Source organism: Rhincodon typus, chromosome 16, assembly GCF_021869965.1.
Source record: "Rhincodon typus isolate 14 chromosome 16, sRhiTyp1.1, whole genome shotgun sequence".
Classification (NCBI taxonomy): Eukaryota; Metazoa; Chordata; class Chondrichthyes; order Orectolobiformes; family Rhincodontidae; genus Rhincodon; species Rhincodon typus.
Genome location: NC_063347.1, coordinates 43,639,575 through 43,656,142, shown reverse-complemented (window position 1 = coordinate 43,656,142; position 16,568 = coordinate 43,639,575). Strand labels below are relative to the sequence as shown.

The 16,568-nt window shown below is 44.2% G+C and overlaps 1 protein-coding gene across 3 annotated transcripts in view; it reads left to right on the top strand.

The window, feature by feature from the left end:
* Positions 1-727: 727 nt before the first annotated feature.
* The window catches only part of LOC109933178 (E3 ubiquitin-protein ligase PDZRN3-like), a 278,746-nt gene continuing 262,905 nt past the window's right edge, over positions 728-16,568 (top strand). Inside the window, exons 1-3 of one of the 3 annotated variants that reach the window (XM_048606745.1) lie at positions 728-831; positions 5,815-5,895; positions 11,007-11,114. In XM_048606745.1, the coding sequence (XP_048462702.1) occupies positions 5,839-5,895; positions 11,007-11,114 (165 nt within the window). In that variant the 5' untranslated portion in view covers positions 728-831; positions 5,815-5,838. Of the gene's footprint in view, positions 832-1,140; positions 1,919-2,083; positions 2,126-5,814; positions 5,896-11,006; positions 11,115-16,568 lie in introns of those variants that run through there. The other 2 variants (XM_048606744.1, XM_048606746.1) reach the window with 2 other exon arrangements.

Genomic DNA, 16,568 nt, shown 5'->3' with positions numbered 1-16,568 from the left:
GCTCTCTTCTCCATTCACTCCCGCCTCCCACTCTGCTCTCTTCTCCAATCACTCCTGCCTCCCAGTCTGCTCTCCATTCACTCCCACCTCCCACTTTGCTCTCTTCTCCATTCACTCCCACCTCCCACTCTGCTCTCTCCTCCATTCACTCCCAGCTCCCACTTTTCCCTTTATGGGATCTCAGTTTCTTTTGGCCGTGCTGCCCCTGCGGTTCGTGGATTTCTCTCCGTAATGTCGGCGGGAGATTTAATGAGAATAAGAATCACGTTGACAGTCCATAGGCAGCAGCTCGCATCTCTTTCATTTCACTACGGGATGTTTTTTTTTGTTGAAGATTGTGAAGTGTGTGACTGACCATTAATTGGTGGGATCGGGATAGTTTCGGAGTTGTTGCTGCTCGCTGCTCACATGGTATTGGAGGGGGGGGGGATTAAAAAGCTGCTGGGAGAAGGGTAACTGCACATTCATTCAGAATGAGGGGTATTATCACATTAGCACGCATCATCTCGTCTCCAGCAATACCGCAAAGGGATATGTTTTAGCTGTGGACGTGTAACTGGATGTTATAAACTTATGCACAGTCTAGCTACTTTTTACAAATCCCGATCAAGACTAATTCGAAATTCCAACCCAGCATCGAGGAGACAGCCATAAAGAGATGGCTGGGGAAATTACAGTCCGATTGAAAACAAAACAAACAAAACTCTGAATCAATTTGTATTGCGAAACGAAACAACTAGAAGTTCCAAGGCACCATCCCACAGCGAGACGTTCTCACTGCCTGGAGAAGGTTATAGGTTACAACATAACGCTAAAGTTGAACGACTCGAAGTAAGTAAAGCACCGGGAGCAAAGACTGACCTCGACCGAGTGTGTGTGTGTGTGTGTGTGTGTATGTGTGTGGGGGGGTGGGGGGGGGGGGGGGGGGGTGGAGAGGCAGTTTTGTCCCTCTTGGATAAGGAAGGCGGAGAGGGCGGTGCTTGGACACCCTGTTCTAGGAAGTCTCGGGCGAGCTGTTCCTCTCCAGTGAGGAGTGAACAGCCCCAGGCACCGAGGGACAGTACGCTCCTGCACCTTTGGACGTGAAGGGGGAGAGAGAGAGAGAGAGGAGGGGGGTGGTGGGGGCTGGAAACAAAATAAACAACTCATTCGTGTCCGAAAGCCCAGGAGGTGCAGGCTGGGGAGGTGCATCCAAAACCAGAAAATGGGATTCGACCCCGAGCGTTTCAGTGAGGACGTGGATCCTGACTTCAAGTGCAACCTGTGCAATAAAGTGCTGGAGGATCCGCTGGCCACTCCGTGCGGGCACGTCTTCTGCGCCGGCTGCGTGTTGCCCTGGGTGGTGCAGAGGGGCAGCTGCCCGGTGCAGTGCCGCAGGCTCGGCCCCCGGGAGCTCAACCACGTCCTGCCGCTCAGGAACCTCATCCTCAAGCTGGAGATCCGCTGCGGTAACTGGGAGCGGGGCTGCGCCAAGGTGCTGAGGCTGCAGCATTTGGCCGAGCACGCCGAGATGTGCGAGTACACGCCGGCTGAGTGCAGGAACCCGGGCTGCGGCCAGGCGCTGAGCCTGCGGGACATGGACGCTCACATGCGGGAGAGCTGCGAGCAGCGGGCGGTCGGTGTGTGCCAGCAAGGCTGCGGCTTGGTGCTGGTGCACAGGGAGCTCCGGCTCGGCTCCCACTGCTGCGTGCAGGCTCTGAAAGCGCACGGCCAGGCACTGCAAGCTCAGCTCACCGGTGTGCAGCGCCAGCTCAGGAAGCAGGCAGTGAGAGCCGGCAAACGCGAGAAGTCGCTGCTCTCCCAGCTGTCAGCCCTGCAGAGTGAGCTCCAGATGGCAGCCCTCCGATACCAGAAGAAATTCACCGAGTACAGCGCCAGGATCCGCTCCCTGACTAAGAACAGCCCCGCTCCGTGCAGCGTGAGTGCCTTTTCTTGGGTCCTGCTTCAGTTCCATGGGCTGGGACTGACTCGCTCATTCACTGTGTGAGACATGGTGAGGGTCAGTGAAAGGGAGAGAGAGGTCAGAATGGGAGACAGGCATAGGGAAAAGTTGATGGGAGGGTGAGGTTGGTGTCGGAGTATGGGAGAAAGAAGGTGGGTAGAGAGATAGATCGATGGAAGAGGGGTAAGTGGTGGGAAAGGGAAGTGGGTGCGTAAGGGAGAGCTAGGGAAAGGGGCACTCGGTGAGGGAGAAGGGAGGGACCAGGTTATTGGAGGGGCAGAGAGAAGTGAGTGTGGAGGAAAGAGAAGGGGCTAGAGGAGAAAGAGGGAGTAGGTGGAGAGTGAAGGGGGAAGTTAGTGGGAGGAGGGTGTGGCGGTGGGGAAGGGAGGGGATAGAGGAAGGGAGAGACTAGCCTATGGAGGTGTGGAGGGAGAGAGTGAGAGGGGCCAGGGGAATGGAGGGAGTGATGTTGGTATGGAGCAAGGGGATGGAGTAGCCAGGAAAGGGAGGGTTGAGGGGAATGAGATAGATGGCAAGGGAGGGAGAGGAGGTAGTACAGTGGAGTCATTAGGAATGAAGCAAGGGAGAAACAGGACAGAGACCCAGGGGCTAGAACAAGAGATAAAATGTGGAGTGAGCAGGAGAAAGAGTGAGTGAAATGATATGATAGATGGAGTAAGAGAGAAAACTCAGAGAGATGGAGCAAGAGAGGGAGAAATGGGGAATCTGTGAGGGAGAAATGGGAGATCAGGAAGAGAGAGAGGAAGAAATGGGGGATCACAGAGGAAAGGAGAGGGAAAAATAGAGGATTGGAATGGGTAAGAAAGTAGGAATGGAGCAAGAGAGAGAAACTGGAGGGATGAAGCAAGACACAGAGAGAAACAAGAGGAACGCAAGGTGGTAATGAATCAAAAGAAAAAAGGGAACAGGGTGAGAGATGAGGGATGAGGGAGAGGGTGACAGTGGGAGAAGAGAATACTGAGAGGCGGAGAGTGTATAATAGTGATGGCAAGGGACAGAGGGAGAAGAAGAGAGAAAGGAGTCAGTTAATTATGGTGAAATAGACAGGAAAAAAGTGAGAGGTGAGGGGAGGTGGAGAGAGTGAAAGGAATGAGGGCCAGGGTGAAGGAGAGAGAAAGGGGCAACTATGGGGGAGAGACAAAGCTGGAAATGGTGTGAGAAAGGGGGCAAGTGGGTGGGAATGCTGACAGAGGGGAATGGTGAGAAAGAATGGGACTGACGATGATGACAATGGATGACAGATCAGTTACTAGTGAAGGAACAGGACAGGAGCTAAGCTGTGATTAGGAAGTGTAGAGTGCAGTAAGAGTTAGTAGTTTGGAGTATGAGGTGAGTGAGAAATTTTAAATGGACATGATGCATGCGATAGTGACAGTTGCAGTCCATGAACCTTGAAGAGAGGTGTGCAGCGGGAGAGTTTGAGTGAGTGCTGGCCCTGTGAGTGTGAGGTAGCAGAGAGAAAATGGTAGAAGTTACCGTGGTGGAGCACAGAGGACCATTAACCTTCTGTTTGCACTGCAGTATGTTGCGTTTCAGTTGGATACTGACCTGGGCTACTACATGAGTCCAAGCACACGGAGTCTGTTAGCGTGACTGCTTTTGCTGGTTAGCAGGAAAAAGCAGTGTTCTTGTTTTCCGTACACTATCTACCAGCACCTTGGGTCCTTGTCACCAAACTGTGAAGCTATTTACCTTTCTTCGGTCATTTCCTTAGGGCTAACACTGAAATACCACAGTGTGAAGTCCAAAGGCCAGTTCCTTGTTTGCAGCTCGTGAGTGGTTTGAAGCTAGGCTTTAAAAATGGTGTACAGCAGAATGAAGCCCCGGCAGCAGCAAGCACTTCTGCCTCTCCAGCTACTCAATGGTCACCAGTGAGGCCAGTTTCATGTTTAATGAGATGAAGATGTGACGATTGCACGCAAAAAAATCAACATGAGGTCGCAGCAGACTGATACCAGGAATGTCACCTGAGAAAATACTTTGGCAACAAACAGGAAGATACAAACCAGGGACTGAGTGGATAGCTCAGATAGAATGAGAGATCATAGAATCACTACAGTGTGGAAAGACGCCACTCGGCCCATCAAGTCAAGACCAAACCTCCAAAGAGCATCCTACTGAAACCCAGTCCCGCTGCCCTGTCCCTCTAATCCCACATTTACCTTGGCTAATCCACCTAACCTGCCCACGATGCGGCAATTTAGCATGGCCAATCCACCTAATATGCATATCCCTGGACGATGGGAGGAAACTGGAGCATCTGGTGAAAACCCATACAGACACGGGGAGAACATGCAGTCACCCAGTGCTAGAGTCAAACTGGGTCCCTGGTGCTGTGAGGCAGTAGTGCTAACCACTGAACCATTGTGCCACTCGGTGGAAAGGCATTGTGAACAGAGAGTGAAAAAATGGTGGGGTGGCATGGGTGGGGGAGTGAGCAGACAGAGAGAACCAGAGAGGGGATTTAGAGAAGGGGAGTTATAAAAAGGAAGAGGCTGGGTGTCAGAGAGAGAGAGAGGGAGGGAGAGGGGGTAAAGGGGATGGCAGAAGAGAACGCAATGAAGCAAGTGGGTAACAGATGGACGGAGAGAGAGAAAGAAAGGATAGAGTAGATAGACGAGGAAAGGCTGGACAGAGAGAGAGAGACAGACAGGAGGTAGACACAGAAAGAAATGGAGGGATGGACAAAGTGCGAGAGGTTGCAGAAGAGATACATACATACAGCGGTGTGGATATCTCCAGTGCTGGCTGGCTGTGTTCCTAACACAGGTTCCTAACAGGTGATAGTAGGAACTGCAGATGCTGGAGAATCTGAGATAACAAGGTGTAGAGCTGGATGAACACAGCAGGCCAAGCAGCATCATAGGAGTAGGAGAAGGAGTAGGAAAGCTGACGTTTCAGGCCTGTTATCTCTCTTCCTAACAGGTGAGTCAGGACAGACAGACATACACAGACAGAAACAGCTGGTGATGGGCAGTAAAGACAGTTATGCAATTCACATACAGACATGGGCACACCAGCAAACATTTGTGACACATCACACACAGACAACTGCAAGTTGGACAACATGCAGAATCAGTTAACACAACCACACACATCTAGCTGTACAAATTCCAGTTAGAGCCACAGTTCCTCGGTTTAAATATATTTGCATATACGACTTTATGAAAAGGAAACAATTTAAACTTGTTCTGTGAAATGGTCAACGACACAACTTTCCCTCAAACATTTTGAGGTTCCCACTGCAGATTTGTATATTTTGGACTAGGATGCTGTTTTGAGATGAGAACGGTTCTTTAAGTCTATACTTAGTTTAGCCTAACATGGAGGTCGAGGATATTTTGCAGCCACATCAAACCTTTTATACCAAATTGAATGATAGCTGAATAGTTTTGCACCCCACTTCTCCCAGTTATGCTTGTCATACAAATAACTGAATTTTCAACTTGTTTATAATGGCAGAACAAAATGTCCAGTGCTTTTGAGGTTTCTTTGAACAAAACATCATCTTAGAACTAAAGACTAGAAATAAATAGCCCAGGATAAATCCCCAGACCCCCACCACACCACTGTGTGCAGTGTGAGGTTGGAGGAAGATTGCATGTTAGAGTGGTATTTGTGCCATCAAACACTGCAAGGTCAGTCTCGATTCAATTTTTCCAAGTGTTTTGACCCCCAGAAGTTGTTAACATATCTTGTGTGTGATTCCAGTTTTTTGGTTGGTGAACTGGTTTACAAAGTTCTTTCATCTAAATTATATTTCCTACTTCAGCCTATTATGCCAATTCGTAGCTAATTGCTAAATCAGTTGTTCTCAGCTCGACTGTCTAACACTTGCAATCTGTTTCTAGGGAGGAGAAACACTGACCATCATCATGCAGCGGGACTCGGGTTCCCTGGGATTTAATATTATTGGTGGCAGACCTTGTGCGGTATGTATCTTCATACAACCCTGTTATAATTCAAGATGATTGAGCAGTATTTTCAAAATGTGTCTCCCTGTTGGAATGTGGAACAATGGTTGTGCTCAGGGTTCAGCAATAAGATTTTAAGAGCATCTGATCTCTGTGACATTCCTTGCAGAAGAACTGAACATGTTCTTTTCACTGCATTGAATTAGTTTCCACAACAGAGCTCAAACAATATATTTATGGTTCACATTCATGATGCAAATGAAATACTTGTGGCAGCTCCTGCAATTTTTCACAAGGAAGCGGTAGGTTAGAATAATTAAAATGTACCTTTGTCAGCTGTGGCTCAATTGGTACCATTCTGGCTGTGAGTCACTATTCCAGGATTTTGACCATACAAGAGTCAAGGTTGAAATTTTTGGCTGTGTTTTTAAACTGACTTCCCATCTGCTTCCTGTGACAGATGTAAAATAATCCATGGCATTATTTTAAAGAGCGAGGGAGATTTTTTGGCTGTCCTGGCCTTATTTATTGCTCAATTAAGGTTAGAATAACAAACGATCTCCTCATTATCAGTTTATTGTTATTATATATTGCTGTGTGTAAATCGGCTGTCCTGTTTCCAACGTTACAATAGTGACTCTCCATCGAAAATATCTTATTGGCTTTAAAGTAATTTTGAGATATTTGGTTGTGGGAAAAGTGCAATATAAATGCCAAACTTTCTTCCTTTCTGATCCTAGTTGTTGCTGTTGTGTTTTGTCTCAGAGTCTTTAAGAGATATAGTATGTCAGGATACCTTAAGATCTATGTTCACGATGTCATCAATGCATCATAATATGTGATGTGAGAGCATGAAGACCTCTGACTTCCTCTTAACTTGATCATTTGAACCATACATGCTTCAAAAGGTTATGTTGTAATTTAATCACTTGATGTTAGCCCAGACACCCATGTGCCTGTGAATATACTGTTTGTATGTTAATAGCCAGCTGTAATAAGTATCCATTGGTTTCATCAACACCATGATATCCATGCCTAGTTAATTATGTCATGGAGATAACATAAGCATTGCTACATCAGATAAAATAACCTGATGGAGGCAAACTCTATAAAGAAAGCTACAATGTGTTAGCGTTAGATATTTGGAAAGCTAATTGAAGGCCAACTGGTCAACAGCTTTAAATATTTCCATATTCAGAGCATGACTTTCTGAACTTACAGAATCAAACTCTAGTGCCAGTATGCAAGTTCATCTTGGCTCCCTGAAATCTTCTATCTGGTAAACATCAATGATATAACAGTGGAGGGACTACCAGCACAGTGGATTTCAGTGTAGTCACAGGTGATGAGATTCAAATCACACACAGCAGTGGAATAGACCATACCATCAAATCAATCAACGACCTCATACACTTGTACCCGGAAGGATTGAACTGTTTGCTAATTTTAAGGGTAATGCCTTATTGCATTTTAAGGGTTATGTAACCCCATTTATTGATCTTCCAAGGTCGTTCAGCATTTACATTCAGGAAAACCTTCAAGTGGAACTTCAAAGATGGAACAAAATGGTATAATGTAAAGGAGTGCCCAGCACACAAATTGCTGTTGCTCCATCTTAATGCATCTTAAAGAAAGCTGGCACTATATGAATCTGTCTAGATCCAAGACATGTCAACCTTTCACTTAAAGGTGTCCATGCAAGATAACGAAGCTGGAAGAGCTAAATTTTCTTGAGCAAGGTTCTTTCCAAAGCTAGATGTGAAGCATTGATACTGGCCTGTCCATTTAGCAGAAGAATCCCAAGAGCCTATGACATTTCAGACACTATTTGGATAGTACTATTTTCATCAGTTACCATTTAGGTTCTCAGTTTGTTAAGACATGTTTTTGCAGTGCGTAGAAAGCATTGTTGAAAATATACCTGGTTATGTTTGGTAGCTGATGATATTGTGATCATGGGCAAGACGAAGACAGAGTATGATCACAACCTTCACCTACAAATGACAGCAGCGTAATGGCAAGATTAATCAGTTAACAGCACAAAATGGTGGTCAGTTTTAGCCAGACGTACTTCTCCAGGTCTGTGTGCTATGCCAATGGCGTCTGTCTTGATTTGTGGTAAGACGAAGGATGTAAAACAAATGCCAACCCTGCAGATTAAGGAAGATCTGTGATGCTGCCTCGAGTTATGTATTCTCACCATATATTCCCAGTTTCGTGGACGAGGTATCTCTGCTGAGAGACCTACTCAAGAAGGATGTCCTCTACAAGTGGAAAAATGACTAATATGTCTTTAGTTCTTTCAAACATGTCCTGTCAGCAAAATCTTGCCTGCTGCAGAATGATAATTCTCAAGGTGAAGGAATATTAAAAAGGCCTACGCACATGTCTTTTGCAAGACGATAAAACTATTGCTCTTCTTTTGGATAACCTGTGATCTGCTCAAGGCAACTATTCCAATGTAGAGTTCAAGACATTTCTTTAGCAAGAAATTCATTATTGGAACAGATCATAAGCCAGTAGACGTGATCTGCCTTAAACCATAAATGAGGCACAACCATGTTTATAGTACCTGCACATTACGGTGCAAAGATATAACTTTTAAGTGAGATATAAGTTGGGTAACAGGAGCATTATGCCTAACATGCTGAGCAAATTACCCAACCCACACAAGGACCAAAATATTCCTCATGATCAACACGTTGATGCTCTAGATTATGAAGCTGAAGATGTTCTCACCTTTGACGTGTTACATTTTTGCAGTTGGCAACCATGCAAGGTGAGAACTGCAAAAGTTGCAGAAGATCATTATCGAGAGATGGCATGACTGTAATAAGTACCTGAAAGATTCATTCATCTTGGCAACACAGCGACAAACTTGTTATACCACACAAAGCCCTCTTTTAAGGGCAAATGAGTCCTAATACTGAAAGAATCATGTCAGGATATCGTGACCGTATTACACTGGGTATTGAATGCTCGAGATAGCTCGCACATGCTGTATTGCATTTTAAGGGTGATGCAACCCCATTTATTTGTCTTCCAAGGTAGTTCAGCATTTACATTCATGCAAACCTTCCAGTGGAAATTTAAAGATGGAACAAAATGGTATAATGTGAAAGGGTGCACAGCACACAGATTGCTGTGTTCCATCATACGTGTTTTAATGAAAGATGGCACCATATGAATATGCCTAGATCCAAGGTACGTCAACCTTTCACTTAAAGGTATCCACACAAGGTCATGAAGCTGGAAGAATTAAATTTTCTTGCACAAGATTCTTTCCAAAACTGGATGTGAAACATTGATACTGGTCTGTCTATTTAGCAGAAGAATCCCAAGAACATTTAGAACACCGTTTGGATAGTACCATTTTCAAGGGCAAATGAGTCTTCGTACCGAAAGAATCATGTCAAGATATCATGTCCCTATTACACTGGGGTATCGAATGCTCAAGATAGCTTGCACATTTATCTGTGTACAAGCCAGAGATGAATGAGGATATTTAATGATTTGTAACCGCCTATGAGGCAAGTTAGAGGTATCAGCCGCAGCAGTAAATGGAGTCCCTGCATTCACACACTGTTCCATCTCCTTCTTGGATGAAATTCGCAACAGACCTTTACCCAATGCCCAGGCAAATTACATCCTTGTGATGCATTAATTCTCCACGTTTCACATTGTTCGACCCACTTAACAACACAATGAACGTGACTGACGTGGTGAGCATTATTTTCTGTTTATTCTGTCTCCTGGATCAGGTAATACCTGACAGTGGACGGCAATACTCCAAACAAACCATTTTGATACGTGTACACTAATTGTAAGTGACCCATTATCACCTTACCACCTCACTACCCACACTCATGTGGGTCAGCAGAATGATTGGACAGTATTTACTATCCAATGATCATTAAGTTTTAAGTGACAAAGCAAAATTTGCCCTTTGCATTGCTACTTTTTCATGCAGCACCAGATGAGCAGGAATCACTAACCCCAGCACAACTTATGCTCGGAGGCAAGTGCAAGAGTCCTTGCCCAGCATTTAATTGTCGAATTGTTCGAAGACATAGGACATTCCCGTTCAAAGATCGAGGAGAATGAAAGCAATACATAACAAATGAGGAGGTAGAGAATTATGAAAAAGGTGCACTGGGCTGACAGTTTGACTTTGAAATACAAATTCACATTCCTGGATACTAGCTAAGGTTTCTAAAATATACCACCAGCCCAAATCATATAAAGTCTTTATTGATCATGATGCTATATTGTGAAAGAAAAGAAGCCAGCTCAGACCAATATGCAGCACACCCGTCAAAGACAGTGCACAAAGACAGTAAAGGAGAATTCTCTGATGACACTGATTGTACGGTGATGTTGAGTGCCAAAATTCCACAGCAAAACAACTAATTTATCAGATAAGGAAGCTACCTTTCATATCTTTCCAGGTGGATGTATGATCACCCGTTCAGGATGAACTGTCAGATCTCCAAAGCATGACTGATATTTGAAGTGTTAGTCTTGTAAACTCTATTTTATCTGTTTGTATAATTATCAAATTGGCACATTGTGCCTGTGTCCAACCACGTATACGTGTTTGGGATAAACTTTTACCTTTATGGTCAGTATACTTTTAAGAGACATGGTTATGATGTCATCACTGCATCATAGCATGTGACCTGAGTGTGTAATGATCTCTGGATCACATGAATAATGACATGTTATAAGAAGCATGATGTTCCATTGTAATTTCTTAGCTTGATGTTAACCGTGAAACATATGTGCCTGTGAATGTCACATTTGCATATAATGGCTAGCTGCCGTAAGTGTCTGTTGGATTCTTCAATGCCAGAATATCCAATTTACGTTGTGGACAATAACATAGGAATTTCCACATCAGGTAAAATACCCAGCTGGAAGCTAACCCACGTCAGTTCACAGCTGTTGTCATCACTTCAGCCATTGCTACTGGAGAAAATACTGTCAGGCCTTTGCCTGTTCCATTGGCTCCCATTTGCCATTTGAGTTTGGCATCTCCTCCTATTCATGTCTTCACATCAATTCTGTTTCAAATTGCACGCTTCAAATACTAATTTTGTGTTTTTTTTTGCTTTCACCACATTTTGAAGGAAAATCAAGAGGGTGCAGCGTGTGAGGGGATTTTTGTGTCAAAAGTAGTGGAGAACGGGCCAGCAGACAAAGAAGGGGGATTACAGACTCAAGACCGGATTCTGGAGGTATGTGGAAGTTACTCTTTGAAGAGCTGCTGAAAACGTGATTTAAGTTGGAAGGTAAAGTTGCCTGGTGAGCATTAGTATAATGTACCTCTCTCCCTTCCTATCATGTTTAAGGGCAGGAAGATGATACTGTTTATTTCTTTCACTCTGTGGCAATGAGGCAGTAAGTTAGGGTTTTTCAGGATATGGACCAACATTTTTCCATCTGCATGCTTTAGTAAAACTTCCTATTACTATCCTTTACAATGATGTGTATTTTCTAGCGTGGTCATTTTAATGAATGTCATGTAGTTCCCTCTAGAATTAGATATTTGTTGTGCTGTGGTTTTAAGAGTACTGGCAACTTGTCTGATGCTGAATAATTGAATTTTATTTCAAGGTCTAGCAGAGAGTGATGAGGCAAATCAGGAAAAAAACAGCATGATTTCTTTGTGCAACTAAGGTGAAAATGCACTGCTCAAGATCATTACAAAATATGCCACAAGACTTGGTTGCCTTTACTTCAGCTCTGTGGAAGTGTACTCTTTCACATTTTCTGTTGTGAATTACAGTTGTAGAATTGCTATGTTTGAGATAGCGTCTGTTCGTCACAGTGGGAAATAATTGAATCCCTGCTGATCTTGTAAATTGAGTAATTATGATTTTTTTTTCAGCAGTCTCTGCTGTCAGTGATTCCGGATTTAATGTTTTTGATAAGCTTTCTTATGAAGGGGTTTACAGTTTGTAAAGTGTGGATGTAAATTTCTTTCTCCTTCTGCACTTTCTTTTGCTGGGCCATAAGCTTTTATGATTCTTTCTCAGATGAAGTTGCCTTTCGATTGATTTCTTGATAATTTTTATCAGTTAAGTAACATGATATCACATTATTTTCTTTGATATTATATGCTTATATTCTAATTGCATTTTTCTCTCTATGTTGTGATTTACACATTTTCACCAGCGTGCAATTATTTATTGTAACACACTTAACTGATAGTTAATACTTAGAATGTGAAAATAGACCATGGATAGGGGCAAAATTGATAAATGTACTAAGTTATGTCAGTTTGCTTTGAAAAAGATGATACCTCAATCTTCACAGCTGATTGAGTTAAGTTTTCTATTCCATTTTATTGCTCATTGTGTGTATTTATGGAGAATAATGACCTGCTTACCAATGGTTTACAGAAAGTAAACAGAGTTGGTACCCATGTAATATGAGTGAGTCAGTAGCAGCTGGTTCATAGCCGCTAAACTACTGATCCCTCATGTGCAGCATGTGTTTACGATGGCTGTTGTGCATTCATGTTTTTGACTTATTTTCCATTTCTGACCGTGTTTGTAATATATTCATTGCTCGGGTGTGGGATTTGACATTGGAATCGAGGGGTTTCTCTTTTCCATTGTCAACTTTGCTGTCACAAGGATCGCCTCATTTGCTTCTGTATGTGTTATCCCTTAATGAACCTAAATATAACAGTAGGGAACCTTTTTCAGCTGGGTTTCAATAATTGACGTCTTGAGGAAAAATTTGTAGCAGGAATTCTGCCCATGTTTCCTTTCCGTGCCTGAGGACAATTATAATGGACCACTGCTGCTCCGACCTATGTAGTATGAGAAGGTTCATTGTATGATGTATACAGTATTGAGTGCAAACCACTGGATTATAGACTTACACGCTGTGAAACTTAGTTTTTTTAAAATATGGTAACAAGGGATTCCAAACAATTTAGAAACTTTATAGTTGTAGCAAGGGGAAAAAAAAATTGAAAACTTTCCATTCCATTACTCAAGCAATTGCACACAGATGCCAATCAGCATTTTGTTTTCAAATTTGAAATATATTGGAACCTAACAATTAAGAAAAGCTATTATTCCTGCACACACTCAGCCTATTTGTGCAATCACTTATCAGTTTATCAGTGTGTTGCAACAGCAAGTTGGTCAACAGAACAAAACTTATGATGTCTTCTTATATTGTTTTACATAATTTGCACCAGCCTTGGTTTTTATGTTCACTTGAATATCAGTACCTCACCTTTCCTTTGTTATTTCTGCGCTGTTTACCTACAAATTAAATGCAACATTTTTAGAGCCCCTACAGTGTGGAAACAGGCCATTCGGCCCAACAAGTCCACATTGCCTGTCTGAAGAGCATCTGATCCAGACCCATTCCCCTACCCCTGCATTTCCCACGTCTAACCCAACTGGCCTACAAATTCCCTGGACACAATGGGCAATTTAGCATGGCCAACTCACCTAACCTGCACAACTTTGGACTGCAACCCCACACAGACATGGGGAGAATGAGTAAACTCCACACAGACCGTCGCTTGAGGTTGAAATTGAACACGGTCCTTGGTACTATGAGGCAGCAGTGCTAACCACTGAGCCACTGTGCCCCTTCATGATTTTCTTTTCGTTTCCAGTAGCATTTTAAAGGGACAAATAATCCATCCTACTGTAAATGCAATTATTCAAGAGGTTTAAATATGTTTACCAGGATACTTGTGATTTTTTTAAAGGGATGCTTAAAACAATGCACCCTTAATGTATAGCTTTCTATAAAGTAAAACCGTTTCTCTTCCATGTTAAACCTCAATCAAATTATCACATCTTGTTTCCATTCCTCCCCATCTCAGTGCATTTCCAGTAATAGCTTTTACTCCCACCCCTGCCTGTTCAATGTTAGAAGGCTTCAGACATCCTTGGCTCTTTACCTTAATTGCACACTGTCTTTTGGTAATCTCAATCGTAAGTCTGCAACTTGTTCTCTTTGTTGCCATTGTCAACTGCTTGACAACTTTAGGGATGTTGAGTTGTTTAGCTACATTGATTATGAAATGAGCAAAAATCTCATTGAAGTCCACTTTGAGAAAACTAAAGCCATCTAACTGACTTTTAGCAAGGGTCTGCAGCTTTGTTTCTGGCTCAGACTCCATGTTGATTTCTGTTGTCACCTGAACCTAGAGATAATCAGCCTCAACCTTTGCTTAACACTGAGCTTCAGATCCCATTTCTTATCCACCACTGATAGTCCGTTTCCATCTCGCTACCACTGCAGCTGTCACCCTCCAGCAAGAAGACTGAAATGAGGGGCACCTGGAAGAAGGGTCAGGCGAGAGAGGAGGAAAAGGTAGCCAGCGCAGAGGCACAGCAACTGAGCCAACTCCATTTGGACAGAGTCGATGGAGGAAGAGGAAATGAATGGGGCAGGGGAGTGGATAGTGGTAAGAAACAACTTCCAAAGTAAAATGCGTCAGGCCCCCACAGGCCCACAGCAAAATGGAAAGAGGCAGTTGCATGATGGACACAACAGCAGCTTTTCCGATGATGATGATGTGCAGAGAGATGGCCACTAACAAAACAAGAGGCACAGCACCACGGGGGACAAGGAGAGGAGCACCATCTCTCAACCCGGAAATGCCAGACATCCCAAGGGGCTCAGTGAAGCCCAATCCCCAGCCATCGGAGCCATGGGTTACCCACTGCACCACAGCTCTGGACAACCAGCAACAGCAACACACCAAATCAGGAGCAGAGCCCGACAGTCCCTCAGTTGGACTCGGAGCCAGATCCTCCTTTCTTCGTTCCTGCCCAAATGACACCAGATCAGGGCAAGAGGTTCTTTCTCGTCAAAGATGTTCAGAAGGATGAGACTGAGGCGCAGAAAACTGCCCAAACTCGAGAAAACCATGTAGAACCTGTTCCTGCTGCAGACGATGGGGAACAATGTCAGCGAGGATCTGCAGGAGGTGAAGAGCTAGCAAGCCTCGCTGTTTGCCTCAGAAGCTTCCAAGATAATCTTCCAAGCCAGGGTCTGCACCATGGAGCAGGATGAGACGTGCTCGCGTTTCTTCTTCCAGATGGTGTACAAGGAGAGGCCTGTGCTCAGCAGCCTGAAGGAAGAAGATGGCTCAGTAATGTCATCTCAGTCTGACATTCTGAGGATCAGCAAATCCTTTTATGACATGAAGCCCGCAGACAGTGCAGCCTCCCAGTTATTCCTGTCCTGTATCATGGAGGTCTTGGATGCGGGAGAGTCTGGACCAGCCGTTGTCTCTGGATGAGCTGACAAAGGCCCTTCAATCCTTAGAAATAAATAAAACTCCCGGAAGCGACAGCTTCTGTTTCAGTTGTATTCAGCCCTGTGAGACTTGATTGGCCAGGACATGCTGGAGGTGTTTGACAGTGGCAGGTAGTATGTGTGAATCCATGAGGAATAGTATCGTCACACTCATCGACAAGCGGAAGTAGGAGAGGGAGGAAATTAGAAATTGGCGATCAGTCTCATTGCTGAATGCAGGCTGCAGAATTCTGTCTAAGGTCATCGACAACTGGGTCAGATCTGCTCTGGGATCGGTGATTCACCCCAACCAAACCTGTGTTGTACCAGGCAGGACGATCTCTGAGAGCTTTGTGCTCCTCAGGGATATGATCCCTGAGTGCAGTACAGTACAGCTTAAGTGCAGTACAGGGAGGGTGGACACCTGCCTCATTAACCTGGACCAGGAGAAGGCCTTTGACAGGATATTGTATACGTACATGTGGGACTTGCTGTCCAAAATGGGCCTTGGGGATACAATCTGCAATTGGCTCTGACTGCTCTGCACCAACATCATTAGTGTGGTCTCAAATCAATAGGTGGGAATCAGAAAGCTTCCCGATCAGATCTGGAGTCAGGCAGGGCTGCCCACTCTCTCTTGCCTTGTTTGTGTGTTGTATGGAACCTTTGGTTAATTCCATCACGAAGGATGTGAGCCTGAGAGGGGTGACTGTTCCAGGCAGGGGAGGCCTGCAGGCCAAAGCCTCCCTGTACGTGGATGACATCACCATTTTCTGCTCTTTTGCCTGCTTCAAATTTCACATGGGGCTAATGCAACAATATGCTTGCATTGCACTGAATCGAAACCATGAGCAAAATCCTGTCGTTACACTTGAAATTCTGCCTTTTGACTTTACGTGAGAGTGCTCCTTGTTTAAGTTGGTAATCAAATTAACCGATGGCGATGTTTTCTGATTTTGAGTACTTGTAAACAATTGGATTTACCAAGTCCAAGCATGTAGCTATTAAAAATGAATATGGTTTGTTATATATGAAATATATGTGTTCATGAGTACAATGTTACAAAATTAACAGACTTGATTTTTTTGAATTAGGACAGTATGAGCCTTATCTCCAGAGGAGCTAAAAGAAATGTGCAGATCTTTGGCCTCTGCCTAATACTGGATGGAAAGCAATAATGAAACATCATTTAAAAATAGTGTGTGCTGCTTGGCAGAGGCAAGGATTGCAATCATAGGGTCCGGGTCCTGCTCCTAGCTTGGGCTGCCAGCCCTGCTCTGGTCCCTGACCTGAGCACTGTGGCTTTGCTCCTGACCTGAGCACTATGTACTCCCCTAGAACTCATGGCTCATCTGCATGGTGTCTGCCATCCAAAGACAAACTAGGTTAAGCCTTATGCCCTCATATTT